This window comes from Nicotiana tabacum, chromosome 3, assembly GCF_000715075.1.
Source record: "Nicotiana tabacum cultivar K326 chromosome 3, ASM71507v2, whole genome shotgun sequence".
Classification (NCBI taxonomy): domain Eukaryota; kingdom Viridiplantae; phylum Streptophyta; class Magnoliopsida; order Solanales; family Solanaceae; genus Nicotiana; species Nicotiana tabacum.
In genome coordinates, this window is record NC_134082.1 from 209,332,743 (window position 1) to 209,359,955 (window position 27,213).

Genomic DNA, 27,213 nt, shown 5'->3' on the forward strand with positions numbered 1-27,213 from the left:
GCTATTTTTTAATGACTTTGCAAACGCTGGCTATTTTTGAATAAGTAGTCTGAAAACTGGCTAGCCCGCGCTATTTTTACGCTCAAAGCGGCTACCTGGTGTCATCTTTACCACTATGATCAGTAATGCTAACAATAAAGGGGTATTATCACTTTTAGCCCGTACCAGAAACTATTTACATCTCCTAGCTGAAAAAGTGTATAAAACTTGTATAATTTTTGCAAACATACAGAATGTATATATATACAAAAAATATACAAACATTATATATTTTTTCGGCTATTATCTATAAAGTGTCATTTTTCCAACAATAAAATCCTGAGTTGGGCTGAATATTTCAAGTGGCCCACAGGCTTCTTCAACAATCTCTACAATAAGCTCAGTTCTTCACTAGGTGTGTGAAAAACATGCAGGAAGATATTCCAAAGGACATTTACTCGGATGCCGCGGACAAATTCAGAACATGACATGTTTCCTCGTCACAACTTTACTCTCATGGTCCTCCGCACAGAATTCCTTGTCTTTGCCACTGAGAGAGTAATCAATGGTTCATTCACGGGCGGCTTCTTTGACTTGCATTTGGACAAATTAAATGGAAATTGGACCCAATATTTACACAACATAGGTTATGCTATTTTCTCGGGAGAAAATAAAAAATAACCAGATTTATAAGTGGTCATTCAAAAATAGCCATAGTTTTAAAAGTAATCGAAATTTACCCACTTTTCATATAAAGATCAATATGAACGAAAACACTGTTTAAAATCCAGAAAAATACTCCAGTATAATATACTGGAGTTCCAGTATAATATTCCGGTCCAACATAATATACTGGAGATTGGAGCACCGGTGTTCCACTCTCCAATATATTATACTGGAACTTTCCGCGTGTTGGAGTTCATACACATGTGCACCGATCTCCAGTATATTATGCTGGAACTTTCCGTGTTGCAGCAAAATATTGGCTATTTTTCAATAACTTTGCAAACACTGACTATTTTTGATTGTCCAGTCCAAAAACTGGCTAGCCCATGCTATTTTTACTATTTTCTCAGATGTGCAGTGGATCCTTCGGCCCAATCTCCAATGAAAATGGAAAACTTATTGGATGTGTTTACTGTGAGGAAGCAGGGGTTCAAGTCTTCAAGATGTTGGCCCTGGATATGCCATCCGAAGAGCATTTCAAGCTGCCTTCAAGTACATAAATGAATGTGAGGAATGCGCAGGTACATAAGTGTATTCAAATTTTAAACTTTGATAGGTTTAATTTTTAAAATTCTTAGCGGAATATTTTGTCAAAATATTAGTGATTTTTTATGTGTCTTTGTGTTCTGTGTCTAGAATACTTGGCTTAGCTCAGGGGCGTATTTGTGTCGGGGCATGAACCATGTGAACTCATGGTGCTCTCTGTATATCATGTATAATAATGTTATATTTTTTGAAAAATTCCTTAAATATACATGTGCACTCAAGCTCAAAGAATCTCATGGTGCAATGATAATTGTGTGTACCTTTACAAGTGAAGTTAAAGATTCAAATCTCAGTTTCTAAATATGTCTAGTGTTCCATCTTGTGTTTTAATTAAATCCTTTCCATTTTCAATTTGGTTTATTTATTCAAATCCCCAAATCTAACACTTTAAATCCTTGATTTCTCGTTGTCAGTGCGAAATCTTATATAATTAAAACCAATACTAGTGGATGATATAACATGGTTCAATGATTCTAGTATATGGAGTATAGATATATATATTAAAAATTACTCAAATTGCAAGAAATTTTTAAATTTTAACCTATAATTTTCAAATAATTATGGATTCGTGGTAAGAATCTAAAAGTTGAACCCGTTAAATATAAATTTTAGATTCACTTTTTTTAATAATGCACCAGTTTTCTTGAAATTCTGAATCCGCCAATGTCTTGTTGAACTCATGATTACTAAAAGTCTTGCATCCACCTATGATCAGGTATTGTTGTACTTTTGAGGACATTAACCGCGCGTCAATTTGAGCATGAAGCACCGTTTGAAGGAGGTTTCTGCAATAGAACAATGCCATTAACCAGAGAAGAAAATTAAAATTGGTGATCAAAATTGGCAATTCAGAAATATTAAATCAAATGGAAGAAGTTGAAAGAGCAAGGAAATATGGAGAGAAAATAGGGAAAAGTTTTGAAATAATAGAGCTATGCTAAATTGCTAATGATATTATGATTAAAAATCAATAGAGGTCTTCAGTGACTGCACACATTGGTGCTTGCCCAGGGCCCATTGGTACATGGAATGAACTTCTATTAAAAATCCTAAGAAATCCCCAACTTTCCTCTGAATATCCTCAGAGGAATTTAAATAATTAATCTCACTGAGACTTTTTCAACCATTTCGGTTTTTCTTCAGTTTCAATTAAGTTCAGTCAACTTTTCGGTACTGTAGTTTTAAGACGTCAAATAAGAAGACTAATATTACTAGAATTCTCAGTTTGTTACACATGATTATCACACATCAAAATATAACTGTAAAAATTGAAATTCTCTTTTTAAGGAACAATAAATATAGGATGAACAACATTAACTTTAAGAATTAAACAGGCGAAGATATTGTTAGGACCGGAAAAAATTAGGTGTCGTGCGAAAGCTAGCAAAACAAACCTTGAACGACGATAAATCATACAACAAAAGAGAAATATACCAAAAGAGGCACAAACATATAACGTGATTCGGTCAATTGACCTACGTCCAAGGGCGGAAATGAGCAATCCACTATATAAAAGAGAGTACAAAATATCGAGAGAACAACCTCACGAAGAGGCAAACACAAGGTGACACAATAATACTTGTCCCGTAAAGTTCTCCCCTCTAAACACGACTCTGAAACCCCATATGACTACATTGTGGATGCTACTGAATGAGAATGAAGGATCCTCAATTTATAGAAGTCCAAACATTTTCCGACAAGAAGAGGGACTAGCCAAATATGAGAGATTTATAATTTCCTTTTACAAAAAAGAAAACCCAACTATGATAAATATGTTGCACTTTCCTTTAAGAGATAGAAAAATCAAATATGATAAAAATCAGGACTATACCTAATAGATATACAGTATAAAAATATTAATGCAAACATGCAGGTAATATTGTAGGCAAAAGCGAACTTTTACTGCTTTTAATTTTAGGCTAATTCAATTTAGAGTTTCACTAGACTAGGTATATAAGCATCTAATTGAGGTGTCTAATTGAGTTGACCTTAGAGTGACAATGAAAAAACTTGTATCGATAAGAGGAAGTTCCGATGTAGAAAGAGCTGGATATTATTGCACCAAATTAAATTTGGTATGAAAGGGACGAAATAAACTAGGGTTGCTCGTATGGTTATGATCCTACCTACAACTCCATGATCGTGGATTCGAGCTAGGGGTGGGCATATATCGGGTAAAACTGATAATCCGAACCGTTAATTCTTTATTAGGTTATCGGTATTGGGTTATTGGGTTAACGGTTCGGTAAGGGTTAAATTATTTTTTATTGGGTTATCGGTTCGGGCTCGGTTTGCATTTTTGTTATTGGGTAAAAACCGATAACCCAATAAGAATGATGTAATATACTAATTTACCCTTAAGTATATACTAGGGTTATTTATTTTCCTAATTCTCTCTTCACTCTTCAATCTTCAGTCGTTTGTCTCTCAATTCTTATTCTTGTTTCAGTCGCAGCCCCCAAGAGTCAAGACGCAAGACTCACCCACCAGTTCTCCGTCAGATATCAGTAGATAATGCACAGAAGTGGGAGCGTGCTTTTGTTAAGAAACAACAAAAGTTGGCAGTTTACACGTTCTGGCAGTTTGTTTTCTTTGTATTATATATTGCAAATTTTTTTAGTTGTTTTATGTTATCGGTTACCCGATAACAATATATAACCGATTAACCGATAACCAATATCTTATCGGTTTGGTTATCGGGTTATGATATTTGTAAACCGATAACCGATAGGCAAAATTGATAATATTCAAAACCGAACCAAACCGACCGATGTCCACCCCTAATTCGAGTCATCAAATCAAACGAGCAATAGCTCCAACAAAACAAAAGAGAATCAAAAGAAGGAAAAAAAATGTTGGGTCAACTGATCATGTGCTTTAGCGCAGTAGTGCAGTGAGATGCAGTTGGGGATTACCTAATCAGTACTGTACTGAAGAAAAGTGAACCTGCCCCTGGCCCATTCATAAAAAAGTACAGGAAAAATATATTTTAAACCATGTCAAATAGGAGTAGTATATAGAGTCCCAAACTTTTTTGATGCTTTTTTGGCCAGTGCTTTTTCTCTTATTTTCCGTCTGTTTCCATGTTCATCCTAATTAATTAATCTATTTAGTGATCCAATACGTAGCTTGCGTCCTTTGGGTCTTCATGCTTTGTATCTACTTCTTCTCTTTTTGTCTTTGTTACTGATAGCTAGTGTGGGCTACTCTTAAAACAGACATGGAATTGTGTTCTGTACAGACACGAAAGAATGTTCACAACTATCTTTTCAAGGGAGAGAAGTTTTTAAACTTGGGAAACCCAGGTTTCTTGTTGTTCTATTCACTCTTTTTAACCATGATTTTCACCTTCTACATGCTTCATTTTTCCATCAGCCCCATTGTCAATTTCACAACAAACAGCAAAGAAGATGACGCAGCTCGTCCTCGTAATTCCTTATACATGATTCAACCTCAACTACTAATTGGCAAGTTCATAATTCCATTTTTATTACGAATCCTTTTATTCATTTAATATAAACACTCAGTGGCAGATCCAGGATTTTATGTTTGTGAGTGCTTAATTTTTATTGATGTGTAGTAACTACTTAATTTTTTGGTTGGTAGGTGCTTTCTTTTCCTTTTATATGAGATGTCTCAAATTTCTTATATAACTATACCTATGTTGTGTAAAGTTTAATGGGTGCTGAAGCAACTAAATTTAGTATGTAGCTTCGCCCCGGTAAACACTCTTTCTTTTTACTTTTCCCGGAAACAGCCTCTCTACCCTCCGTGTAGGGTTAAGTTCGGCGTACAATATAATTACTTTTTTGGTATTTGAAAACTCTCTCCTTTGACTTTAAACTTTTTATGTACCCTTAATGATATGCTCGATCACACGTTGTAATTGCATCTTAAAGATCATAAGTTGTAATGATAGTTTTTGATGTGTCAAAACACGCGCTAGCTACCATATATAATGAAATGGGAGGAATATTAATCTGAGGACGACATGCACCATTGTCAATTAACCTTTGCTTAATATTTTTGCAGATAATAATACATCAGATTGTGACTTGTTCAATGGCAGCTGGGTTCGAAATCAACAGAAGAGTTCTTTGTATTATACAAACTTCAGCTGTCCAACAATCCCTCATTCGAAAAATTGTTTATTGAACGGAAGGCAAGATGAAGAATTCATGCATTGGAAATGGAAACCAGACAAGTGTACGATCCCTATTTTCAATCCAAAAACATTTTTAGCATTTGTTAAAGGAAAGACGATGGCATTCATAGGCGATTCCCTCGCCCGGAACCATATGGAGTCCCTTCTCTGCCTTTTATCTTCGGTTAGTATTGACAACTTAAATTTCGTCAGAGTTTATGTTTTTCGCATTTATAGTGTAAAAAATATTTCAATAGTCGAGTTATTACAAAGATAATTACTAGGAGTATATCTTAATTATCATCTATTAGTTAATAACTAGGTAAATAAGGCAGAACGTTCAAACAGATTTCGGTGCATATAAGTTAAATCCATAAAACAATAAAAATAATCTTGATGATAAACATTACAACTTCCCTCCAAGAACTTCCCACCTTGCTCTTGGGGAGACTCAAACTCACAACCTCTCGATTGGAAGTGGAGGTTGTTTAACATCAGAGCAACCCCTCTTTTATGATAAACATTATAAACATATTATAGAAATAATAATTATTTTATTATGATAAATTAACTTCATTTAATATCGTATAAAACATAGACAATGTAAATATTTTTTACATGATTAGTATAGTTTACATATTAGCATAAAGACTTGTCTATATAAACTTTATAAATGGCCTAATTATGTACTCCCTTCGTCCCAGCAGAATTTATTTGGAAAAATTCGTAAATCGCGTATCACGCCTCGAGCTGCGTCATTAGGTGCATCAATAATTATTGAAGGGACTTTAAAAGAAGGTTTAAGTTGCATAGAGCTTCGAATTCTTTGCGCATCCTTTTTTGATTATCTGGCATTTTTAAGGTCTTGAAATAAGCTAACTTATAAAAAGTAGTAGTAGGTTTTTGTTGTCAGTTTGACTCCAACACTCCTAGCACAAAGACAAACATTGTCCCCCTAAGTTCCGTTAATTCGGACGCGAATGTACATTTTTGTTTATGTCGATAAAAGTTGGAGTATTTTTTTTTTTTGTTCTCGAAACATTAAACTCAATTTTTTGAACACCTAAAACAATTTATACTATACGAAAATTACAAAAAAAAAGGCCCTCTTTATATAAATCTATTAAAAAAGTTACTCCTATTTAATAATCCTAGATTATCAATCAATATTATTCAATAAAATTAACTAAATATCTTTTTACCTCACATGCTTGTGTAAGTATTTTTACATTAGCAGTACATATATATAAACTCTTTTTATAACTGTCAACGTTATCCTAATATTTTCTTTCGACAAATACTTATCAATCTTATTAACCTTTATCTTAATATTTGTGGCCACTGGCTAGCGAAATTAGGTGAAGTAGTTGAACTATATTTCGGACTTTTTTTGTCTCATTCTCCAACTGCTCTCATGTCTTGCCAATTTCATAGATCTGATACATGCATTCTCAATTTCATCACTATTTATTAATCGTTCTTACAGACTTTAGTGGTCATAGTTAGACTTTACGCATGACTTTACCATTCAATAAGTTCTTTGGTCTTTTACAGCTTATAGTATTACAATTATTGGGTAGGCGCCTAGACGGTGATTAATAATTTATACACCATTTTACACGCAACAAAGGAAGACTTTGAATTAGAAATAATTATCAGATTATGCTTTTCTTAAGTTATTAATGTGCAACTTGATTATGCATTTTCTAGGAGAATTAAGTCGTCATAATTATAACTCACGTTTAACTCAGTTTACTATTAATAGAGTAGAAAGAGAACCTTGGCGTAACTGGTAAAGTTGTTGTCGTTTGACCAGAAGGTAAGAGTTCAAGCCTTGAAAATACTCTCTTTTGCAGAAATGCAGGATAAGACTGCGTACAATATAAACCCTTGTAGTCTGGCTCTTCCACAGACCCCACGCATAGCGAGAGCTTAGTGCACCAAGCTGCACTTTATCACTAATAGTGTGAAAAATATTAATTGCAGGAAGAAACTCCAATGGACATTTACAAAGATGCAGAAGACAAATTCAGAACATGGATATTTCCTCGTTACAACTTCACTCTTATGGTCCTCCGCACAGAATTCCTCGTCTTTGCCACTGAGAGAGTAATCAATGGTTCATTCACCGGCGGCTTTGACTTGCATTTGGACAAATTAAATGGAAATTGGACCCAACATTTACCCAACATAGATTATGTTATTTTCTCAGATGGGCATTGGTTTCTTCGGCCCAATTACCTTTATGAAAATGACAACCTTATTGGATGTATTTATTGTGGGGAAGCAGGAGTTCAACATCTTGGCCCAGGATATGCTATTAGAAGAGCATTTCAAGCTGCTTTCAAGTACATAAATGAGTGTGAGGAATGCTCAGGTATACAAGCGAATTCAGATTTTAAACTCGATTGGTTCAAATATTAAAATTCTTAATGCTAAATTTACTGCACTTATAAAATAATGAAATTAAAATTTTGGTGATTTTACACATAAATTGCTACAATGACAATATCAACCGAAAATCTCAAGTTCGTGCGAACCATGGCTAAAATCCTGCATCCGCCTTTGATTAGGTATTGTTGTACTTTTGAGGACATTTTCGGCGGGTCAATTCGAGAATGGAGCATGGAATGAAGGAGGTTTTTGCAATAGAACAAGACCATTTGCAAGAGAAGAAGTTAAAATTGGTGATCAAGATTGGGAGTTTAGGAATATTCAAACTGAAGAAGTTGAAAGAGCAAGAAAAGATGGAAAGAAAATTGGGAACAATTTCGAGATTATGGATGTGACTAGAGCCATGTTAATGAGAGCAGATGGACATCCAGGAGCCTATTGGGGCAATAAATGGATGAAAGGGTTTAGTGACTGCATCCATTGGTGTTTGCCAGGACCCATTGATACATGGAATGAATTTTTATTAGAGATTATAAGGAGGAAATTTTCAACTTAATTAGATTCCTCATTGAGCTGGATAAGGAGAAAGTTTTATTTTATCATTTTATAATATTGTTGTTCTTTAGGTTGGGATAGGAAAGGATATGTTAGATCCTTCTTACATCATTTTTTTTGCTGTTAATAAACTAGGCTTATGATAGATATGAATAATGACTAATTTACCGGGCCAATGGGGCTAAGTGAGTTACAAGTGTAAATGTTGTCAAATGGACGTATATAGACGCGTAATTATTTGGTTCGATTTGTTTTTGTAGATAATTTACATCATACTGATATTACGATGAAAAAATGATATTATATAGCCGATATAAAAATAATAGTCGAGAAAATATATAAAATATATTTATTTTTTTGTGTATACATACATTCTGTATATTATATACAATAATATAAATTTATACACTTTTTTGACTATCAAATATAAATAGTTTTGGCGCGAGCTAAAAGTGATAATACCCCTATTACGTCGATTAATTTGTTGAATATAATCATCTCGGTTTATTTTTTATCTCGATTCAGTTTGATACATTTTATTTAAGACATCAAATAAGAAGAACAATATTAGTAAAATTATCGTTCATTACATAAACTATTAAAATTCAATACAACGTAAAAAGAATTGCAATCTTCTTTTAAGAAACAATAGATGATCAACATTAACTTCGAAGTTCGAACCAAGACAGTCTTATTACAAATTGAAACAGTTTTACTAGATGGCTCACCAAATAAAACAAGAATTAACCCAAATGGCTGACCACCCAATCGTTTAAAGTAAAAATAACTAGTAAAATGTATAATATATGCATAATTTATGTATTATATGTGTACAATTATGTATAATTAATGTATAATCTATTTGTGTAAAGATTGAAGATTCCAACAAGAAATCTTATTACAAACTTACAGGTAAAATTAAATCAAGCACATTATTTTCATATTTAAATTTAATAAAATATGCAGGAATATAGTGCTGTAGAATTCCAATATATATATGTGGTTGCCTTTAATAAATCGAATGATGGATTTACTGTGGAGGAACGCGAAAGTAGAGTGGAATAGGATTGTGAGGTTCAGGAGTAGAGTCCCAAACAGAGAATGCGCTGCTGGAGTTCATCCATTTCTCAGTTATTTCAGGGTAATGTCGATCTAACACATCTTTCAAGCTTTCTGTTGTATTTACCCATTCCAGTCCTTTCTTTGTATATGTCTCCTCCTTGTAATTGCTGGTGAAAAATCTGTCTGCCTCTAACCTCCTGCAAATTTGCAAATTAACTTTCTATTAGTAATTCTTCAAAAGATTTGAGTTCTACTCACATTAAACAAAAAAGATATTATCAATACATTGATGGCAGGTCAATTTACAATTTTTACTATTCTATTACTTATCATAAAAATGGGTTTTACTTTTATACACTAATAGATCACGTAAAAGATTGTATTCCTAGTAGATAAATAGGGCAGTCCGATGCACTAAGCTCCGGTTATCCGCGGGGTCCGGGAAAGGGCCGGACCACAAAGGTCTCTTGTACGCAGTCTTACCTGCATTTTTGCACGAGACTGTTCTCACGGCTCGAACTCGATCGTGACCTCCTGATTATATGGCAACAACTTTACACGTGAAGGCTCATCTTCTAATAGAAACATTAATAGATCACGTAAAAGATTGTACTAGATAATGCTTAAAAATTAGGATCTGTTACGTGCTACACTAAATTAAAATACACGGGTAGTAAAAATTGTTATCATACTAATATCATTATATAGAATTTAAATAAAACTTATTTGTTTTTTATTTACCAACCTTGATGCCATGATGAGGAATATGAAAAAGGCAGTCTCCGAAATGGCAAAACCCTTAATCTTTTTCTCGGCAGCCATTCCAACCATCAGATCCAATTCTTCTACATCATCACCATATACTTCACGAAGTGTATTAATCACTTCTTCATCGTCCGTCAAATCTTCCCATTTGGAGATGGGAATTTGCAGCATTCCTCTGCGAAATTCATTGTACCTAGCAACACTCCTTTCTCTGTCCCTATAAACTGCCATATATCCAAACATAATCAATTAAATGTGCGAAAATGTAATTTTGTGATTTTATTGTTTATGGTAAGTTAAGTCTAATAACCTTGGGCTGCAAGATCAATTATTGAAATTAAAATTCTTTTTATGCTAATATTAAATGAACTTACTTTCAAGGGCTGCAAGATCAACATGATCTGGCCTATCAGTCCCATCCACATTTTGAGCAACAAGATCCCTCATCCACACTGGATAGTTCCAAAGCTCAAGAGCTCCACAGGCTTGGTGACCCATTGATACCATTTGCTTAGTAAAACCGATTCTTGATAAATTCTCCTCTCCTTTTCCCCCAATTAAATCTTCCATGGGAATTCTACAATTTCAAGGAAATTACATTTGTAAACACAAGTCATTCTGTAGGGGTTCGAAAAATATTTGAGTGAAGTCGGAAAAATATGTACTAGAAATTGAAGTTAAAAAGTCATTTAAAAGCTAAGTTTTATTTATACATGAATTTTAGTTTAAAGAATAAGGATAAAGTCCTTTGGAATAAAAATCATAAACTCCTATTAATTTCATTTGAAAAACAAAAAAAATTCAATATTTCAATTACTATTGGTCATTATATTTATACTTATGAAGGGAAGCCTTGGCGTAACTGGAAATGTTGTTGTTATGTGACCAAGAGATCTCGGGTTCAGCCATGAAAATAGCCTCTTACATAAATAAATAAAACTGCGTAAGATAGATCCTTGTGGTTCGGCCTTTTCCCGAACCTCGCGCATAGCAGGAGTTTAGTGCACCAGGCTGCCGCGTTATACTTTTTATATTAAAATAACTGAATTTTATGTACTATTTTAATTAGTGGACAAAGTTTATAATATATATCCAAAGTGATGCCTTACTCATTAGTCAAAGGGAGAGATTTGTTTGGTCCAGGTTTTGCATCTATATTCCTCAGCTGCAGCTTATCAGGTAAAAGTTGATGCATTCGGTAAACACTCGTAAATTCCTCAGTCAAGGAGTAGGGTACTCCATGATTTTCAGGTTTTTTCATTCCTACAAACCCACCCAAAATTGAACCTCCAATGTGCCCAAATGTGTCCTTAAACTTCTTCCCTAGTAATCCATACCTGTAATGTAATTAAGATTATTAGTCAGACAACAACTAATAAATATAAAAGTACGACAAAAACTAGTACTAGTATATATAAGGGAGGGAGCATTAACCAATTGGTACGCATTGCTGCAAGCATGGTATCCGTTTTGAGAAGCTCAACAGTCCAATCAATTGTGTGAACTTTTGCAATAACAGCAGAAGTGACCAGCCTTGCATGACGATACAAGTCTTCCTCCTCCAATTCTGGATATTCTTTCTGCAACATATATAACAAATCAAGTTAAAGAAAGACGCAAATGTAATAATAATAATAATATCGACGATTTTAAGCAGTACTAGGAGGTAATCTTTTTAAATTTTAGGTTATTGATTTCACTATTATTACGGATTAGGGTTGTAGGAAGGTGTGGAGGTCGAGCATTATGGTTGTAGGTTAAGGGGTAGTCGAGTGTTTTTCCTCTTTGTACCGGCTAGTCTGATAGTGTTTTGTCTAGGACTGCTAGCGATTTATGTTGCGTTTCACACTTTTGCATAGTATTTGTGTTATTGCTTTCCCATTTAGCTGTTATCTCTCACGTTGCCGATATTATTTTTCTGGTTTCTGTTGTTGTTACGGATCTATTATCTCTGAGCCGAGGGTCTCCCGGAAACAGCCTTTCTACCCCTCCGGGGTAGGGGTAAGGTCTGTGTACACTCTACCTTCCCCAGACCCCACTGGTGGGATTCTATTGGGTTGTTGTTGTAATTTTACTATTGTTGGATTGTTACCTGTAATTATATCATATTTTTAGTGTATAATTAAAAGTTAAAATCTAATATGATTAGTACCTTCAAGGCATCACAAACAGAATTGTGCTCTTGAACAAAGAGAGCCTGTAGTGCAGAAAGTCCAGCCCAAGTGTTACGAACATCACCAGATATAATTTTCCCATTTTTGTCTATTTCGAGTAGCCCATCTGCTGATAGTTTCAGCTTTCCATCTTTAAATGTTCTCACTTTCTTTAAAACTTCTGCATTGCTTCCATAAATAGAACTTCCATCCCTTCATGTACAACTACATGTTACTTGATAAGCATAATATTTTATGTAAAAATGTAACATTTTAGTATGTAATCTTACCACCAGGGGGTACGCGTGTTCAAATGACCAGTCTTGATTTCATAAAAGCCAGTAGGAATTTCCTTGGTCTTGAAAAACTTAAAAGACTTTAGTGGGCATTGACTTGCAACTTCTTTAGGTGCCTTAAGCTCAATCTGTGCACAAAATTTACAGTACCAAAAAAGTACATCACTGAATTATTCCCTTCGAATAATATATTAGGTTTACATCATTTGCTCTTACGTCATACGATGGTAGTACTCAAAAGATACTTGTATGTAACTCTATTTAATGCTTAATTGATTAGTATCTAGAATAAAGGGAAAGTAATATGTTATAATCTATTTATTTAAAAGCACGAAGACCTTTAACAAAATATCGTTTGCTTTTTTTATCTTTTAAAAATAAATTTTATAATGGACAAAATAGTCATTTTGATTGTTTTCTTATATTTAGGAACAATCATTAATTATTTCCATAATATTTAGGAATTCGAAATCGACTAAATTATAATAGCATTCTTATAATATAAGACTTCTCTATAACAACATTCTTATATAATAGTCATTCACTGTAAAAGACGAGTTTTTCTCGGAACTGGATATTATATTATGTTATAATATATGTCCTCTATAACAACACTTCACTATAGCAACCGAAAAATTTCGGAACAAACGAAGCTGTTATAGAGAGGTTTGACTGTAGTACATTTTTTAATAAGCTAAATAGTGTCCAACTTTTTGCAATAAAAATATAGAAATACAAAAAGGGACCTAACTTAAACTATTTATATGGAATTTTAGTTTTTGTTGTTTTAGAAAGATAAAAGTAGAAAGAGTTTAAGTTCTATACACTGACGTTGTAAAGGATATTACATAATCAAATTACTCAAAAGGTAATTGTATGTAACTTTATTTAATGCTTCATTGATTAATTAATTAGTACCTAGAATAAAGGGTACGTAACATGCTATAATTGACTAAAAATACGTTAATTATGTAAAAGCTTAATTATAATGTCAGTATATATAACTTAAATTAGTAAAAATAATTTTCCAAATTTAAAATAGGAAGTATATCGTTATTAATTAAAGTCTTTGTCTGAACTCTGACCTGCTTAGTATCTTCCAAATGATCAATCCAATCATGAATCATAAACTGAATCCAAGAAGCAGCAATCATGTTAAATTGTTTTCCTGTGTCCACAAAATTTCTCCTCGCTAGCAGCTTCGTTGCTACCACCATTGGGTCTGGCTTCTTTAACTGCATTTCATTTTTGAGCTACTTTCATTAATAGCACACTATTAAAAATATAATACAAAAGATTAGCATTAATTAATGATTAACAAATATGGCAGTAAAATATTTATACATATAACAGATTTAATTCAATTCAAATCAGCAAGAATCAAGCTGTTTAAAAAAGTAGTCCTAATATTTAATATATTTCCCTATTTTTTTCTCTCCATTCTATACCATGTTTTATATTTTTTTTAGAAACCAATCCATTCCATAACAGATTTTTCCTTTCCATATATGGACCTTTTTATATAATGTAATATAGCAAATTATACATCTTTATATTCTAACAAAATAAAATACATATATTTACGAAAAAATTATAATGTATGTTTGTGGTATATCTACATTATAAATCATATATTTTTTAGGCAAATTCATATATATATATATATATATATATATATATATATATATGCATATGTTGTTTATATATGTCTTTATATTTAATTATATATCATCGACCCATTCCATAATAATTTTTTCCCTTTTTACACATGGACCTTTTTATTCAACTTAATCCTAGCAAAATTATATATTTGTATATTCCAATGGAATAAAATAATATTTCGTGAAAAAAAAATATAATGTATGTTTATGGTATACTATAAATCATGTATTTATTAGGAAAAATTATGTATATATGCATATGTTATTTATACACTTATTTATATTTAAAGAGATATTATAAATATGCCATTTATATTTTGCACTAATATAACATGCATATTTGTACAAATTATCCGTATATAAATAGTATATGTGACATATTTTTTTCTTCTATATACATATTAGTGGCATACTAATATTTTAGATTAAATTTTATGTAAGATATATGCTAGCAATATACTTTGAATAATATCAATATAATAATGTAGTATGATGTATATATAAGTTTTATTTATATATATATATTGATGGAATATTTACATTGTAAATTATCACAAATATAATATACTTGAAATATGTTAAATGTATATTTTTAGTTAAAATAAAATTGTACAGAAAAAAATTTAAAATAAAATTGTACAGAAAAAAGTTTAAAACTCAAAAAAGAAAGAAATACTAAAATTCTCATTGTGTAGAGAGAATTATTTTTGAGATATTCTTCTTTCAGAATCTTTGATATATTTGGGTAAGTGTTATTTATGGAAGAGAAAAAAGAAGTTATAGAAGAGTGAGAGAAAAGGAAATGTAGTAAAAAGTGTATTAATGTAGAGGGATCCTTTAGTTAATGGAGTTATCAAAATGAAAGTGCTTAAAAAGTAAAAAAAGAAAAAAAAAAAGTGCTATTTTTGGAATAAACAAAGTCTACTATCATTTATGATAATAATTTTTAAAAAGGGACCAAGCATGTAAAAATCTCTTCATTATTTTTTGAGAGGAAAAAAGGAAAAACAGCTTAGAGCCCATTATATACTAAAGTAATTCTCTTAATTATATGTATACCTCTACAAATTAGGTTTGTTGATTTTGCCTTAACAAAAATAAATGCCAAACTCTGAATTAATTACTAACTGTACGAATTTGGTGAGCGTTTAGTTTATTGAATAAACACTACAACATAGACATCATTATGCTTTTATATGCATTAACAATGTAAAATGTTTATATAATTATGTATATTGGAGCTATTGGAGTTGGGGTCACCAAAAGTTCGGCCAAGCTATATATTTATTCGTAACTAGGCCAGGTCCACTATTCTTGCATGGGATTTTTACATACTTATACACTATTGAAAACTTTATTACTTTCCTTACTCAAGTTTCAATTTAATTACCTCCTATATATAAATTGATCAATTATATACATTTTAGGAATTAAATAAGTATCACTTTATATTAGGAATCAATTATTTATCATCCTTATTCTCTCTCCCTCATGCGCTCTCTCTCTCTACGTCTCTCTTTATCTCTCAATCCCTAATTTCAATAATGTAGAACAAAAGAAAAAGAGAGCAGCAATTCCATCATTGACAGCCACTAAAAAGCTGTGAAGCTTTGAATTCGAATTTGGATTTTCAAAAAATATTATTTGTTTCAATTGGGTGTTATTGCAAACAATTAGAAATTCTCTCTACGTCTCTCTCTATCTCTCAATCCCTAATTCCAGTAATGTAAAACAAAGGAAAAGAGAGCAGCAATTCCACAATTGATAATCATTAAAAAGTTTTGAAGCTTTGAATTCGAATTGGGTTTTTAAAAAATATTATTTGTTTGGATTGGGTGTTGTTGCAAACAATTGAGAATATGGTTTGGAGTTTATATCTCAATTTTGAGGGTGCTTTGGTGAAGATTAGACTTGATTTTGGCTGAATTTCAGATTGGAACTCGAAGAAGAAAAAGACATGGCATACATTATACTTACGAAATTGTAGTAAAATTGTATTATATTGTTTATATATATTTTTTTAATTTAAATATTGTATGAAAGTTGAACAATATTGTATAAAAATTGTAGTTAAGTTGTATGTTATTGTAGTTGTATATAACTGGGTAGAAATAATATATGAAAATTGTAGATAAGTTGTATAATATATAATTAGTTGTATATATATGTGGATTGTATATATTTTGTAACTAAAACGTGTTTAAGTCGGATAAATATCAAAACATAAATATTTTTCGTAATAAGGTTTCAAATAATGTATAGGTACATAAAAAGCTATTCTTTCATTCTATAGTATACTGGTTAATAGCCCAAGTAGTTAAGTGTTTCTTTTTCTTTTCCAGTTTTGCCCATGTATAGATAGTCGACTGAATATTGTATTGGTCCATTGGACTAGAAGATTCATTCGAGAAAAAAAAGAAGAAGATGGGTTTTCTCTCCTGAAGCTTTTCTCTTTAGTTCATATGAAACCCTAGTAATATTCTTCATCAATTCTTCGTAAATTCTCAACGTTATCATTATTAAGTTATTTATAAGATAATTTATGAGCTAGAAAAGGGGAGCAAACCCAAAAAGAGCTGTCTTATTCAACCTAGCTTGTCGTCTGCTAGTTTAACGTAAACCTGTACTCTGTACTCCTTCCGTCTCATATCATCGATCATGATTCTCTTGTACACGTTGTTTAAGAAAAATTAATTAGGATGAGATTTTGATTACTTTACTCTTAATTCATGTCGTAATATTTAATCTTTCTTCATTAATATTTGAATAAAGTTAGGTGTATGTATAAGTCTTTAAGAATAATTATTACTAAGGGTAAAAAAAGAAAAAGATAATCAATTTTGTCTTGAACTTCTAAAATGACAAATAATTTGAGACAAGTATTTTTAATAATAACGATTGATAATATAAGTTGGAGGAAGTACTAGTTACTAGCATCCTAGTGCTCTGGTAGGTTCTTCGCCCCCCCCCCCCCCCTTTTTTTTTTTTTTTTTGCTTCATCTTAGCTTGTGAGTGCACGGCAAAGGAAGTAGAATTACCAATATCTAGAGTCCCATACCACCATAACAGCTAGTGAACTAGAAATGATCATTAGCAAGGAATTGAAAGAGTAACTTCGTCTCCATACCGTTGCTATAATTAATGCTATCAATATTTACTGCTATATAGCCTTTAAGTTATAAACACTACTATTGTTTAAATTATTTATATAATCAAGCATGATACTATAACCTGGAAAATAGCGTGTAATAAAAAACTGCAATAACATGTTATCGATATTAGATTGATAATGCAAAGTTCATCCACCGTAATGTATATAACTTAAACTCATACATTATATGTTAATTATGTCACCTATAAAAGATTACTAAACCTATACATTCCCCTTCACTGTAGCAGTGGCGGCGTAACGTATATAACTTAAACTCATACATTATATGTTAATTATGTCACCTATAAAAGATTACTAAACCTATACATTCCCCCTCACTGTAGCAGTGGCGGATGTACATGGACATTTATGGGTGCTTGAGCATTCATTATGTTTAACCAGATTTAATAAATTTACATAGACAATTATAAAAATAGTTAGATAAATATAGAGTTAGCACCCACAACTAAATTCCTTTTTTCTCTTCTTTCGAATTTTTTATCGGCGAGTACCGATCACTTTAAAATTCTGAATCCGCCACTACACCATACACCATAGAGGCAATTAATTGCATATAAGCATGGTTTAACTAATAATAAAGTCAGTAGCTATACAAGTAATCTGCTTATTTGACTAGCTTAATTCAGCAATGGGTGGGTGGGGGCTTAAACCTACCAACTTAGCTTGTGTTGCTCTAATTAGTAGTATAGCCTAAGACTACAGAGATATTATGAGCACTGTTGTTTCTATTGAGCAAGTACTGGTCCCCTAAGACGGTTTTAAATCTGAAATTAAGTTTGGCGAATTGGGACCATGCATGCACTAACGTTGTACGTTGCCCACTGTACATTCATTTTTTTTTGTCGGGTACAGAAAATTATAATTAGTACTATTTAGGTAGGTAAAAGTTATTTTTTTGCCTACGTACTATGTATTCATTTCTCTTGACTTAGTTCGAATATTTACTTCTTCTTTTTTAAAATTTGGAATCCAGTTTTTTAATTTTTAACTATAGATATTTTCTCTTGCCATCTCAAAATTTAGTCGCTAGCTAAAATAGTGATTTAAAAAATGCAAGTGTTTACTTTCACCGTTACAGTAAACTTCATCTTCTTAATTTGTATATTTATTTTTTCCAGTATCATGATGTATTCTTTCATTTCTTTTTTTCATCTAACTTGTTGGAATATATACATATATGATGTATTTATATTTAGAAAGTAAATACATATAATAATCATACAGATCTATTAGTAAGTTTGAACAAAGAAAAGAAGATTCGATTAACAAAATAACAAAACTAAGAACGGAAAAAATTAAAGTTGCTTTCTAATAAAATAATTGTATAAATGACAATCATAACTCAAAATCTGCCAACGAAATTAAAATAAAAGAGAGGGCAAACCAAATTATAGGTAAAACTCTTAACATTAAAAAAAAATGGTGTCGGAAAAGAAATTAAAGAACAAGTCAAGTTAACCAATAGTGTGAAAAGGAAAAACTCAAAAAAATGATATAAATGAATTTTATAGATCGAATAGGAGGTGGATAATTTAGAAGTCAAATACACATTGCATTTCTAAGATTATAATTATTGGATAATTGCTAAATTTTAAGACATGAGGGAAATTAAAGTGGGAAACCATATCTATAATAACCTCAAAAAATAAAAAGGGCAAGAGCCTAACTAATATACCTGGTTATGCTGATGAACAGGTAGCATATTCCTCCCAAAAAATGAAAGTTCACTGCCTGCACCTTCATTAAAGGGGTCGTTGTATTTACCGTCGGCAGTTCGATAAGGGTGATCGGCCGGATTTGATCTGACGCCGACCGGTGTTTTGCCGACGTTGATCAAATTGTATTCCTGATGCAGATGCCGCCGCGCTCCAAGATAAAGCAGCCCCAAGAACACTGGTAGCCGGTGCCAAAGATTCAGCTTATCCACGAAATGAACAATCTGCATGCATGTCACAATAATTAAAACGTACATTACCCAAAATATTTTAAAAAAAAATAATGAAGCAGAGGAAGAGGTGTGGCATGCAAGAAGAACAAACTAAAATACAATTCCAAACTAGAGGTAAGAGATTATTTTAGTATTAAGTTTGTACTTTAACGTGTAAAGTATAACAAAAATTAGAGGATAGTCCTTCTTTTTTCAACTTTGATCTTTGTACTTTTTTAAAAAATAATAATACTAGCAAAAAGGACCAAAAGCAGCGCAAATTTATCGTAGGAGGCATTCTTCCCATTAGTTCAAAAGGTAAAATCTAGATTTTTCTGATGAAGTAAAACATTACGGCAATCAAGAATTAGGGCAGAATAATTAACTAAGTGAAAATTTACCAGAAAAAAAAGCTTGTCCAAGAGAGTCATTCTCTCAAAGATATCATGGAAATCTTTGTGGATGAAACCACGAAGAGGGGAGAGCAAAAGATTCTTAAGGGATGCCATAACCAAAGACATTGTTTTTTCTAGTTTATAATACGAGAAATATCACTTTGGAGTAAATAAGGAGGCAGCATCCTTTCTATTTATAGAAATAAGTAACAGAAGAATAAGGCAAGTTCCTAGCAAAAATATAACAGACCATGTTGTATGCATGCCTTTGACAATTCTACAATTGTAGCCAAACGGATCAGTTCCACTTGAAATTTGAGAGGTAGGAATTAATACCGTACACGGGAAAAGGACCGCGAAGAGAAAAATATCAGACGGAATAAAAAGAAAAGGTTGAAAATTATTTTCATGTGACGATATATACACTCCCCCTCTGCTCCTCGGGGTAGGGGTAAGATCTGCGTACATATTACCCCCAGACCTCACTTGTGAGATTATACTGGGCCGTTATTATTGTTGTTGATATATACACTCCCTCCATTCAATTTTTGTATACAGTTTCCTTATTAGAAAGAATTACATATTTTTATGTTTGAAAATAATTTAATTTTAAAATTTATTTTACCCTTAATGAGAAACTTTTAGAGACACATAAATGTTATCGTCTTACCCTTTTAATTTTTTAAGACCATAAGTTTTAAAACTGTTAAATATTTTTTTTTTCTCTTAATTAAACTCCATAGTGACTAAAGGTACGTATAGTTTACCAACTAGTACAAATGACAACTTCAATTACGCATAAAAAATAAGTACATTAAACGTGTTGTTTCTTTATGATGTAGTGTAATCGAAACTCACGTTGTCTTGCTACAAAAATAATTCGCAATATACAATTTAGATAGTTCTTTTAGTTTTTTTTTCACTTACAAGTTACAGGATCTAATCCAACACCTATAGTTAGCGTATATTATTCATCCCACCAGAAGCGGACCGACGTAATGGCTTGAGGGGTCACATGAACCTGTTAGCCTCGACAAAAATACAATATATATGTGTTATATATATATATATATATATGGAACCCCTTAAATATTTAAGGTGTGCCCCTAGACACAAAAAGCGGATGGAAAAGTGGTTGCATTTGGCATTTAAGTTTGCATCCTTTGCTGGATGGACGTGGGTTCGAACGTTTCTTCAGCCTTTTATCCTTTTTGTTTTGGTTCTCGGAATACAACAGTTTTTATACTTAATACTTAGCAACTTGCTTTATTTTCAACTTTTATCTTCTTTTTGGAATTCAACTATAGCTTGGTACTAATACATAATAGTCAACGTAATTAGTTTTATTTTTTTAAAATACCTACCTTAAAATTAAAAGCCTCAAATTACAACTTATCGCTTCACAAATAAAAAAAAAATACAAATCTTTCTACCACAACCTTCTTCAACCATGACTCCGACTCGGCAACGGCAACTACGAGTTTGAAACTCTTCTTCAGTTCTTTGACTATTAACATATCCATAATCTTGATTTCTTTAGTAAATTTTGATAATTTAAAGTTTGAACGACCCTTTTGATTACTCGCCCTTTTTTATTATTAAAATACTAGAAATTTAAAGTGTGAAACATGATTAATCAAACACCTTCCCTTTCCATAGCATCCATTTCGCGAAAAAATCTCTTTTTGTTCAGTGCTTCCTTTTTCTTTAGAACTTCTTTTTGTTTATACTTGAATGATAAGTCATCACAATATTAAGTTTTCAAAGAGTTGTACGCTGAATTTTATCGCTAATGATTAGCATACAATGATGTCTCCATCACGCTCAAATCTTGGGTCCGGCTCTGCATCCCACCATAACCCTTTGATGGTAAGTTTGAGATGATTGGTTGCATATATATGTGACTGAAAGCTTTTGTACAAATAATCGCATAGTTGAGGACTTAATTAGCTAAAGTCTAAGTGGACGTTTGGAAATCAGAATTGTGAATTCCAATAAAAGCGAAAAAAAATTCAAGTTAAAAATGGTATTTAGATATTGGAGTTGTGTTTGGACATGAATACAAATTAGAATTGTTTTTAAATTTTTGTGAGCGGTTTGGAATGAAAATTGTGAAAATAACTTTTTTGAGTTTTACGAATTCCGAAAAATTCCGGAATTCAACTTTAAGTTGGATTTGAAATTTTCATGGCCAAATACTAATTTCGAAAAAAGTGAAAGAAAAAAAAAACGAAGAAAAAGTTACATTTTTTTATGGGCAAACGGGGCTAAAACCATTTTTGCATTAATATTTTAATGTGAGCTGATCCGCTTTTTCATTTAAAATCGGACACTGTCAATTGTTTATGACGATTGAAAGTACGACGTAGACGAAAAAATTAGACTTCATATACTCCCAGTTTAAAATTGTTTAACTTGGAGAGAAGAAAGAACAATAAAATGTAGAAATGATATCATGTCGTCTGAATCTCTGTCACCACCCAATCTAGACTTTTCCATGAAGAAGTTTTAACTAGGGGTATTCACGTTTTGACGGAAAATCGATCCAAACCGAAAATCGAACCAAATCGATATTTTTTTTGATTTGAATTGATTTTGGTTTTAAATTTTAAAACCTAATAATATTTGGTTTGGTATTGGTTCTATTTTAAAAAAACCAAAAAATAAATCGAACCAAACCGACTAATTATATACAAAATTTAATAATTATGTATATACAATATAATATCTTTTTGTAAATAATTTTAAATATTTTATGCATTTTAATTGTTATTTTGAATTTTGGTTTATCCTTTTATATCTTAAAAGATTGCCTAAACCCAAAACAATAGGACTCGACCAATTTTCTTTTCATTAAGAGACTCTAATTCTCTAACCCTCCGCACATACTTTTGCCTAACAGAATAGTTAAATAAAAAAAAACCACCACAAGAGTAAAGAAAATAAATTCAAATTGCAAGACAACAATGGCTAAAGCTTGAGAAAGCAAACTTTTAGTTTGATTTTTGTTCATTCTTTTCATATAAATAGGTAAATAAACTTTTAGTTCTGAAAGAAATATATATATATATATAAAAATATAAATTTAGCAAATTATTTTCAGATTGTTGTCTAGCGTTGTTTTACTATTATCGACTTATCATTAGCTTACTAAGAATCGAAAAACCAAACCAATAACAATCAAACCGATGGTTTGTATTTAATTTGGTTTTGTTTTAAAATTTTAAAAACCGATTAAATTGGTTTGGTTTTGGTTTTAATCAAAAACCGACCAAACCGAACCGTGAACACCCCTAGTTTTAACCACGCAATTAGGGGTGTACAAGGGAAACCGACAAACTGCACCATACCGATAATCCGAATCAAACCGAGAAAAAAACCCGACTATGGTTTGGTTTGGTGTTGTAAAAAAAAACCCGACCATAATTGGTTTGGTTTGGTTTTAACTAAAGAAAGTCAAACCGAAACTAAACCAACCCGACATTATATATATAGAAATTATATATATATTTAATATATAAATATATTTATTGTGATGTAATTTATAAATATTTCTTAAAAATTTTCATAATTTTATCTTTTAAGATATTATTTTAAGGTTGGACTTAGGAACTTTTGACTGTTCCAATAAGTTTTATAACCATTATTATTAGTAAATTAAATAATGCTAACAAAAGCCCAAACCAAAATCAAATCAATACTAATGCTAACAAAAGACATGCAATTCAATAGTCAATACTACGAACGGGAATGTATCGAATATCTATTTTTTGTTTTACAATAATTTAGATAAAAATGCATAACCTATTTTTATATTTTCTTTAGCGTTTAGTCATGTAATTAATACGCCATTATTAGTCTACTTACTTTAGCATGACTTAGTACTTTTAGATTATGTTTATTTTTATTATAATTTTTTAATTAGCAATATTTATATTACATAATTTTATTGTCTTTATTGTTGAATATTTTAGGATAATGCCATGACACATCTCATATTTTGTATTATTTTCTTGGAAAATACTTTATATAGTTGTATCTTACTAGGATTAAAGAAATATTTTGAGCACAAGTTATATGTTTTGTCTTACGAAGATTTTACCGGAAAAAAATTCGAAAAATCCGAAAACCCGAGAAAACCCGAGAAAAATCGAGATTAAAAAATCCGAGTTTTATTGGTTTGGTTTGGTCTTTAGATTTAATAACCCGACACAATTGGTTTGGTTGGATAATCGTAAAATCCGAACCAACCCGACCTATGTACACTCCTATACGTAATGTAATAACAGAGTACAGAATTTGGTTCTTGGTATGAAACATTTGATTTCTGATATTAAATTCTGCAATACTATTTTGTACCGGATAAAATGTGAAAGAATGAATACTTAAATAAAAATATCTAAAGAAAAGTTGCATTTGAATTAATTAAATAGTATTGAAGAGAGACGTAACACGTGACTATCACGTGAGTCAGTGGGTTAGTTAGGAAATTAGTTATAACTAATTATGGGATTGGTTGTTAGTGAATTAGCAGAAGTAGTAAGACTGATTAGGCTAGCTGTTAGTCGTAGTGTATATACATTAGACACATATCACTGTATTTAGTTAGATTAGAGAGAATACTTTTTCAGCTCATTTGCTCTCCAATGGAGCCTTTGTTCTAGAACCTTCTGGTTCATTTCTCTTCTCTCTTTTCAATCGAGCTAATATTTGATCTTCATCATGGTATCAGAGCACGGTAGCTAGATACATGCTCGTTGTGATCGATCTCCTCCGTTTTTTTGTAGAGATGCTTTGTTGCTGATTGTTCGAGCTTTTCTTGATCGATTAACCTAGGTTTTGTTTTTCTTTTTGATTTGCAACTAGTGAGTCTGTAAGTCATTGAAGCGAAGAGTTAATTCAATTGAATATGTCAACTATGGCAATTGGAGAAGAAACTTCATGTGGAACAAGCACAGGAATGATCGTAGATCATTACCATCCTTTGTATCCACAGCCTTGCGACTCCAGGCAGTTCCTTGATTTCTATTCAACTTTAGGAAAGTTTTCCCAGGCTGTAGACATAGAAGATAGAACATCATTATTCACCAACAAAAGAATGAACTCAGGAAATAACTAAACTATAAGCCCATAAGAGGGAATCTGTTCTGTGATTACTGCAACTATAAAGGGCACACAAGAGATACCTGCTTCAAACTACATGGATACCCAGATGACTTCAAAATGAGGAAGAAAGCAACATGCTTTCCTCAAGCTACAGGTTTTCCTCAAAGACCTATGGCTAATGCAACTACACAAGAGGGACAACAGTCAATGACAAAGCAAATGGCCAATGTAGCTTCACAAGTAGGACAACAGATGATGAACACACCTATTGCCAATCTAGCACAAAGAATGTCAATCATGTTCACTCAGAAGCAATACGATTAGATCTTAAAGTTGATCGATAAGGACACAGGTAAAAACACAAAAGACTCTGCAGGTACAACAAAGACTTTTGTCACAAATGAATCAGTTAAAAATGAGAATTGGATAGTAGACTCTGGTGCAACCAATCATATGGTTCACACTAGAGAGCTACTTGACAAGATAAACACAGGTAGTTTAGGCAATGCACCAAAGATATACTTACTTGATGGGACCTCACTTGATGTTGAATGTACAAGAGAGAGTATAATTGGTGAAAATATTGTTGTTATGTTCTGTATATTCCAAACTTTAAATTTAACATGCTATCTGTGTCCAAGCTTACAAGGGACTTAAGATGTTTTATATCCTTTTATCCTGATTTTTGAATAATGCATGAATTTCACATTAGGAAGGTGAAGGGGGTTGGTAAGGAGCTGGAGGGTTTGTACAACTTGCAGCATCAGAAATTTGAAGCCAGGGCTGCAGTTGTACACCTTCAGGATCATTCCATACAAGAGAAGGATTTGAAAGTATGGCATGGAAGGCTTGGGCATGCTCGAGATAGAGTGGTAAAATAGATTCCAAACATGAAGTTCAAAGCTAGTAGTGATGGAATAAAGGAATGCATAATCTGTCTTTTGGCTAGACAAGGCAGATTGCCTTTTCCAAAGAGTATAAACAGATCAAGTAAACCTTTTTAGTTGATTTATGTAGATGTATGGGGTCCATATAGAGTACAAACTCATACTGGAGATAGATTTTTCCTTCTGTAGTTGTTGACTATAGTAGAATGATATGGATTTACTTGTTGAGGCTTAAGAGTCATGCGGTTGTATGTTTGAGATAATTTCTAGCCTTAATAAAAACTCAATTTGATGTGACTGTGAAAATTTTGAGGAGTGATAATGGATCTGAATTTTTTAATTCTGAATGCAATGGTTTGTTTCATTCTTATGGAATGATCCACCAAAGTTCTTGCGTCTACACCCCACAGCAAAATAGAGTATTGAAAAGAAAGCAAAGGCACATATTGGAAGTGGCTAGGGCCATTAGATTGCAAGGCTTTTTGCCTCTCAAACTTTGGGGGGAATATGTACAGGCAGTTGTTTATATGATAAATAGACTGCCTCTATCAGGAAAGTCATCCTTTGAGGTGTTGTATGGGAGAACACCATCTCTGCAGTATATGAGAATCATAGGGTGTTTTTGTTTTTCTAAGATAGTAGGAGAAGGAGACAAGTTTGCAACTAGATCAATTGGAGCTGTGTTGATGGAATACTCTTCATCCTAAAAGGGTTACAGGCTGTATAATATTTTAACTAACTCTTTCTTTGTCAGCGGGGATGTCAAGTTTATGGAACATATCTTCCCATTACAATTACTTAAGGAAGAAAATTTACAGCTCTTTCCTAATGGTGTGCTAGACTCTCCAGCCATTACGGATGCAATGCCACATCACAGTGCAGATATCACAGAACCAGCAGGATCACCAGATGATGACACACCCTTTTCAGCAACACCACCTATTGTAGATAACAATGCTGCTGATACAAAACGTCATCACCATATTCCCTGCCCCTTGAAGACACACAAACTCAGCAACTACTTCCTTCCGAACAAGACACATTTGTTCCTGTAGAAAATCAGCTCAGAAAATCAGCTAGGACTTCTAAGGAACCTGTGTGGATGCATAATTATGTCTACAAACAACATCAGCTAGCAAATAGCTTTGCAAGTATCCAATGTAAAACTATTTAAGCCATGTAGGAGTATCAACTAAATACCAGTCTTATTTGTCCAACATTACCAGCGTTAAGGAGCCTGTGAACTATGAGGAAGCTGCATCAGACCCCAAATGGATTGATGCTATGACTCAAGAGCTGAATGCACTTAAGGAAAATGGGACTTGGACCTTGGTAGACTTACCAACAGGGAAGACTCCTATTGGATGTAAATGGATGTTCAAGATAAAGTATAAGGCCAATGGGGAGATTGAAAGATACAAGGCACGGCTAGTAGCCAAAGGATA

General features: G+C 32.2%; 2 protein-coding genes and 1 pseudogene across 3 annotated transcripts; 2 read left to right on the forward strand and 1 right to left on the reverse strand.

Moving 5' to 3' along the window:
* The first annotated feature begins 407 nt into the window (after positions 1 to 407).
* Positions 408 to 2,354, forward strand: LOC142179003 (xyloglucan O-acetyltransferase 4-like; annotated as a pseudogene).
* Positions 2,355 to 4,298: 1,944 nt separating this feature from the next.
* On the forward strand, positions 4,299 to 8,591 carry LOC107813859 (xyloglucan O-acetyltransferase 3-like). The gene is made up of 4 exons (XM_016639168.2): positions 4,299 to 4,718; positions 5,284 to 5,579; positions 7,382 to 7,772; positions 7,969 to 8,591. The coding sequence occupies exons 1-4, from the start codon at positions 4,472 to 4,474 to the stop codon at positions 8,343 to 8,345; spliced, it is 1,311 nt and encodes a 436-aa protein (XP_016494654.1). The 5' UTR covers positions 4,299 to 4,471; the 3' UTR covers positions 8,346 to 8,591.
* A 524-nt stretch (positions 8,592 to 9,115) lies between these two features.
* LOC107813858 (alpha-dioxygenase PIOX-like) lies at positions 9,116 to 20,033 on the reverse strand. 2 transcript variants are annotated; one of them, XM_016639167.2, is made up of 10 exons: positions 19,782 to 20,033; positions 19,129 to 19,392; positions 13,706 to 13,855; positions 12,615 to 12,748; positions 12,324 to 12,537; positions 11,606 to 11,751; positions 11,281 to 11,508; positions 10,546 to 10,748; positions 10,152 to 10,395; positions 9,116 to 9,603 (listed from the first exon to the last, which is right to left on the reverse strand). In XM_016639167.2, exons 1-10 carry the CDS (start codon positions 19,899 to 19,901, stop codon positions 9,375 to 9,377), a joined length of 1,932 nt encoding a protein of 643 aa, XP_016494653.2. In that variant the 5' UTR covers positions 19,902 to 20,033; the 3' UTR covers positions 9,116 to 9,374. The 2 variants fall into 2 exon arrangements, with proteins under 2 accessions (XP_016494653.2, XP_075106618.1); XM_075250517.1 differs by lacking the exon at positions 9,116 to 9,603 and adding an exon at positions 9,751 to 9,940.
* Positions 20,034 to 27,213: the final 7,180 nt, after the last annotated feature.

Excerpts from the sequence above, each read along its gene's own strand:
- LOC107813859 (XM_016639168.2), top strand. The coding sequence starts at position 4,472 with ATGGAATTGTGTTCTGTACAGACACGAAAGAATGTTCACAACTATCTT. Across the intron at positions 4,719-5,283 it reads TCAACCTCAACTACTAATTG|ATAATAATACATCAGATTGT; the intron begins GCAAGTTCATAA and ends ATATTTTTGCAG. Across the intron at positions 7,773-7,968 it reads TGAGTGTGAGGAATGCTCAG|GTATTGTTGTACTTTTGAGG; the intron begins GTATACAAGCGA and ends GCCTTTGATTAG.
- LOC107813858 (XM_016639167.2), bottom strand. The coding sequence starts at position 19,901 with ATGTCTTTGGTTATGGCATCCCTTAAGAATCTTTTGCTCTCCCCTCTT. Across the intron at positions 10,396-10,545 it reads TGATCTTGCAGCCCTTGAAA|TTTATAGGGACAGAGAAAGG; the intron begins GTAAGTTCATTT and ends GATATATGGCAG. Across the intron at positions 9,604-10,151 it reads TTCCTCATCATGGCATCAAG|GAGGTTAGAGGCAGACAGAT; the intron begins GTTGGTAAATAA and ends GCAAATTTGCAG.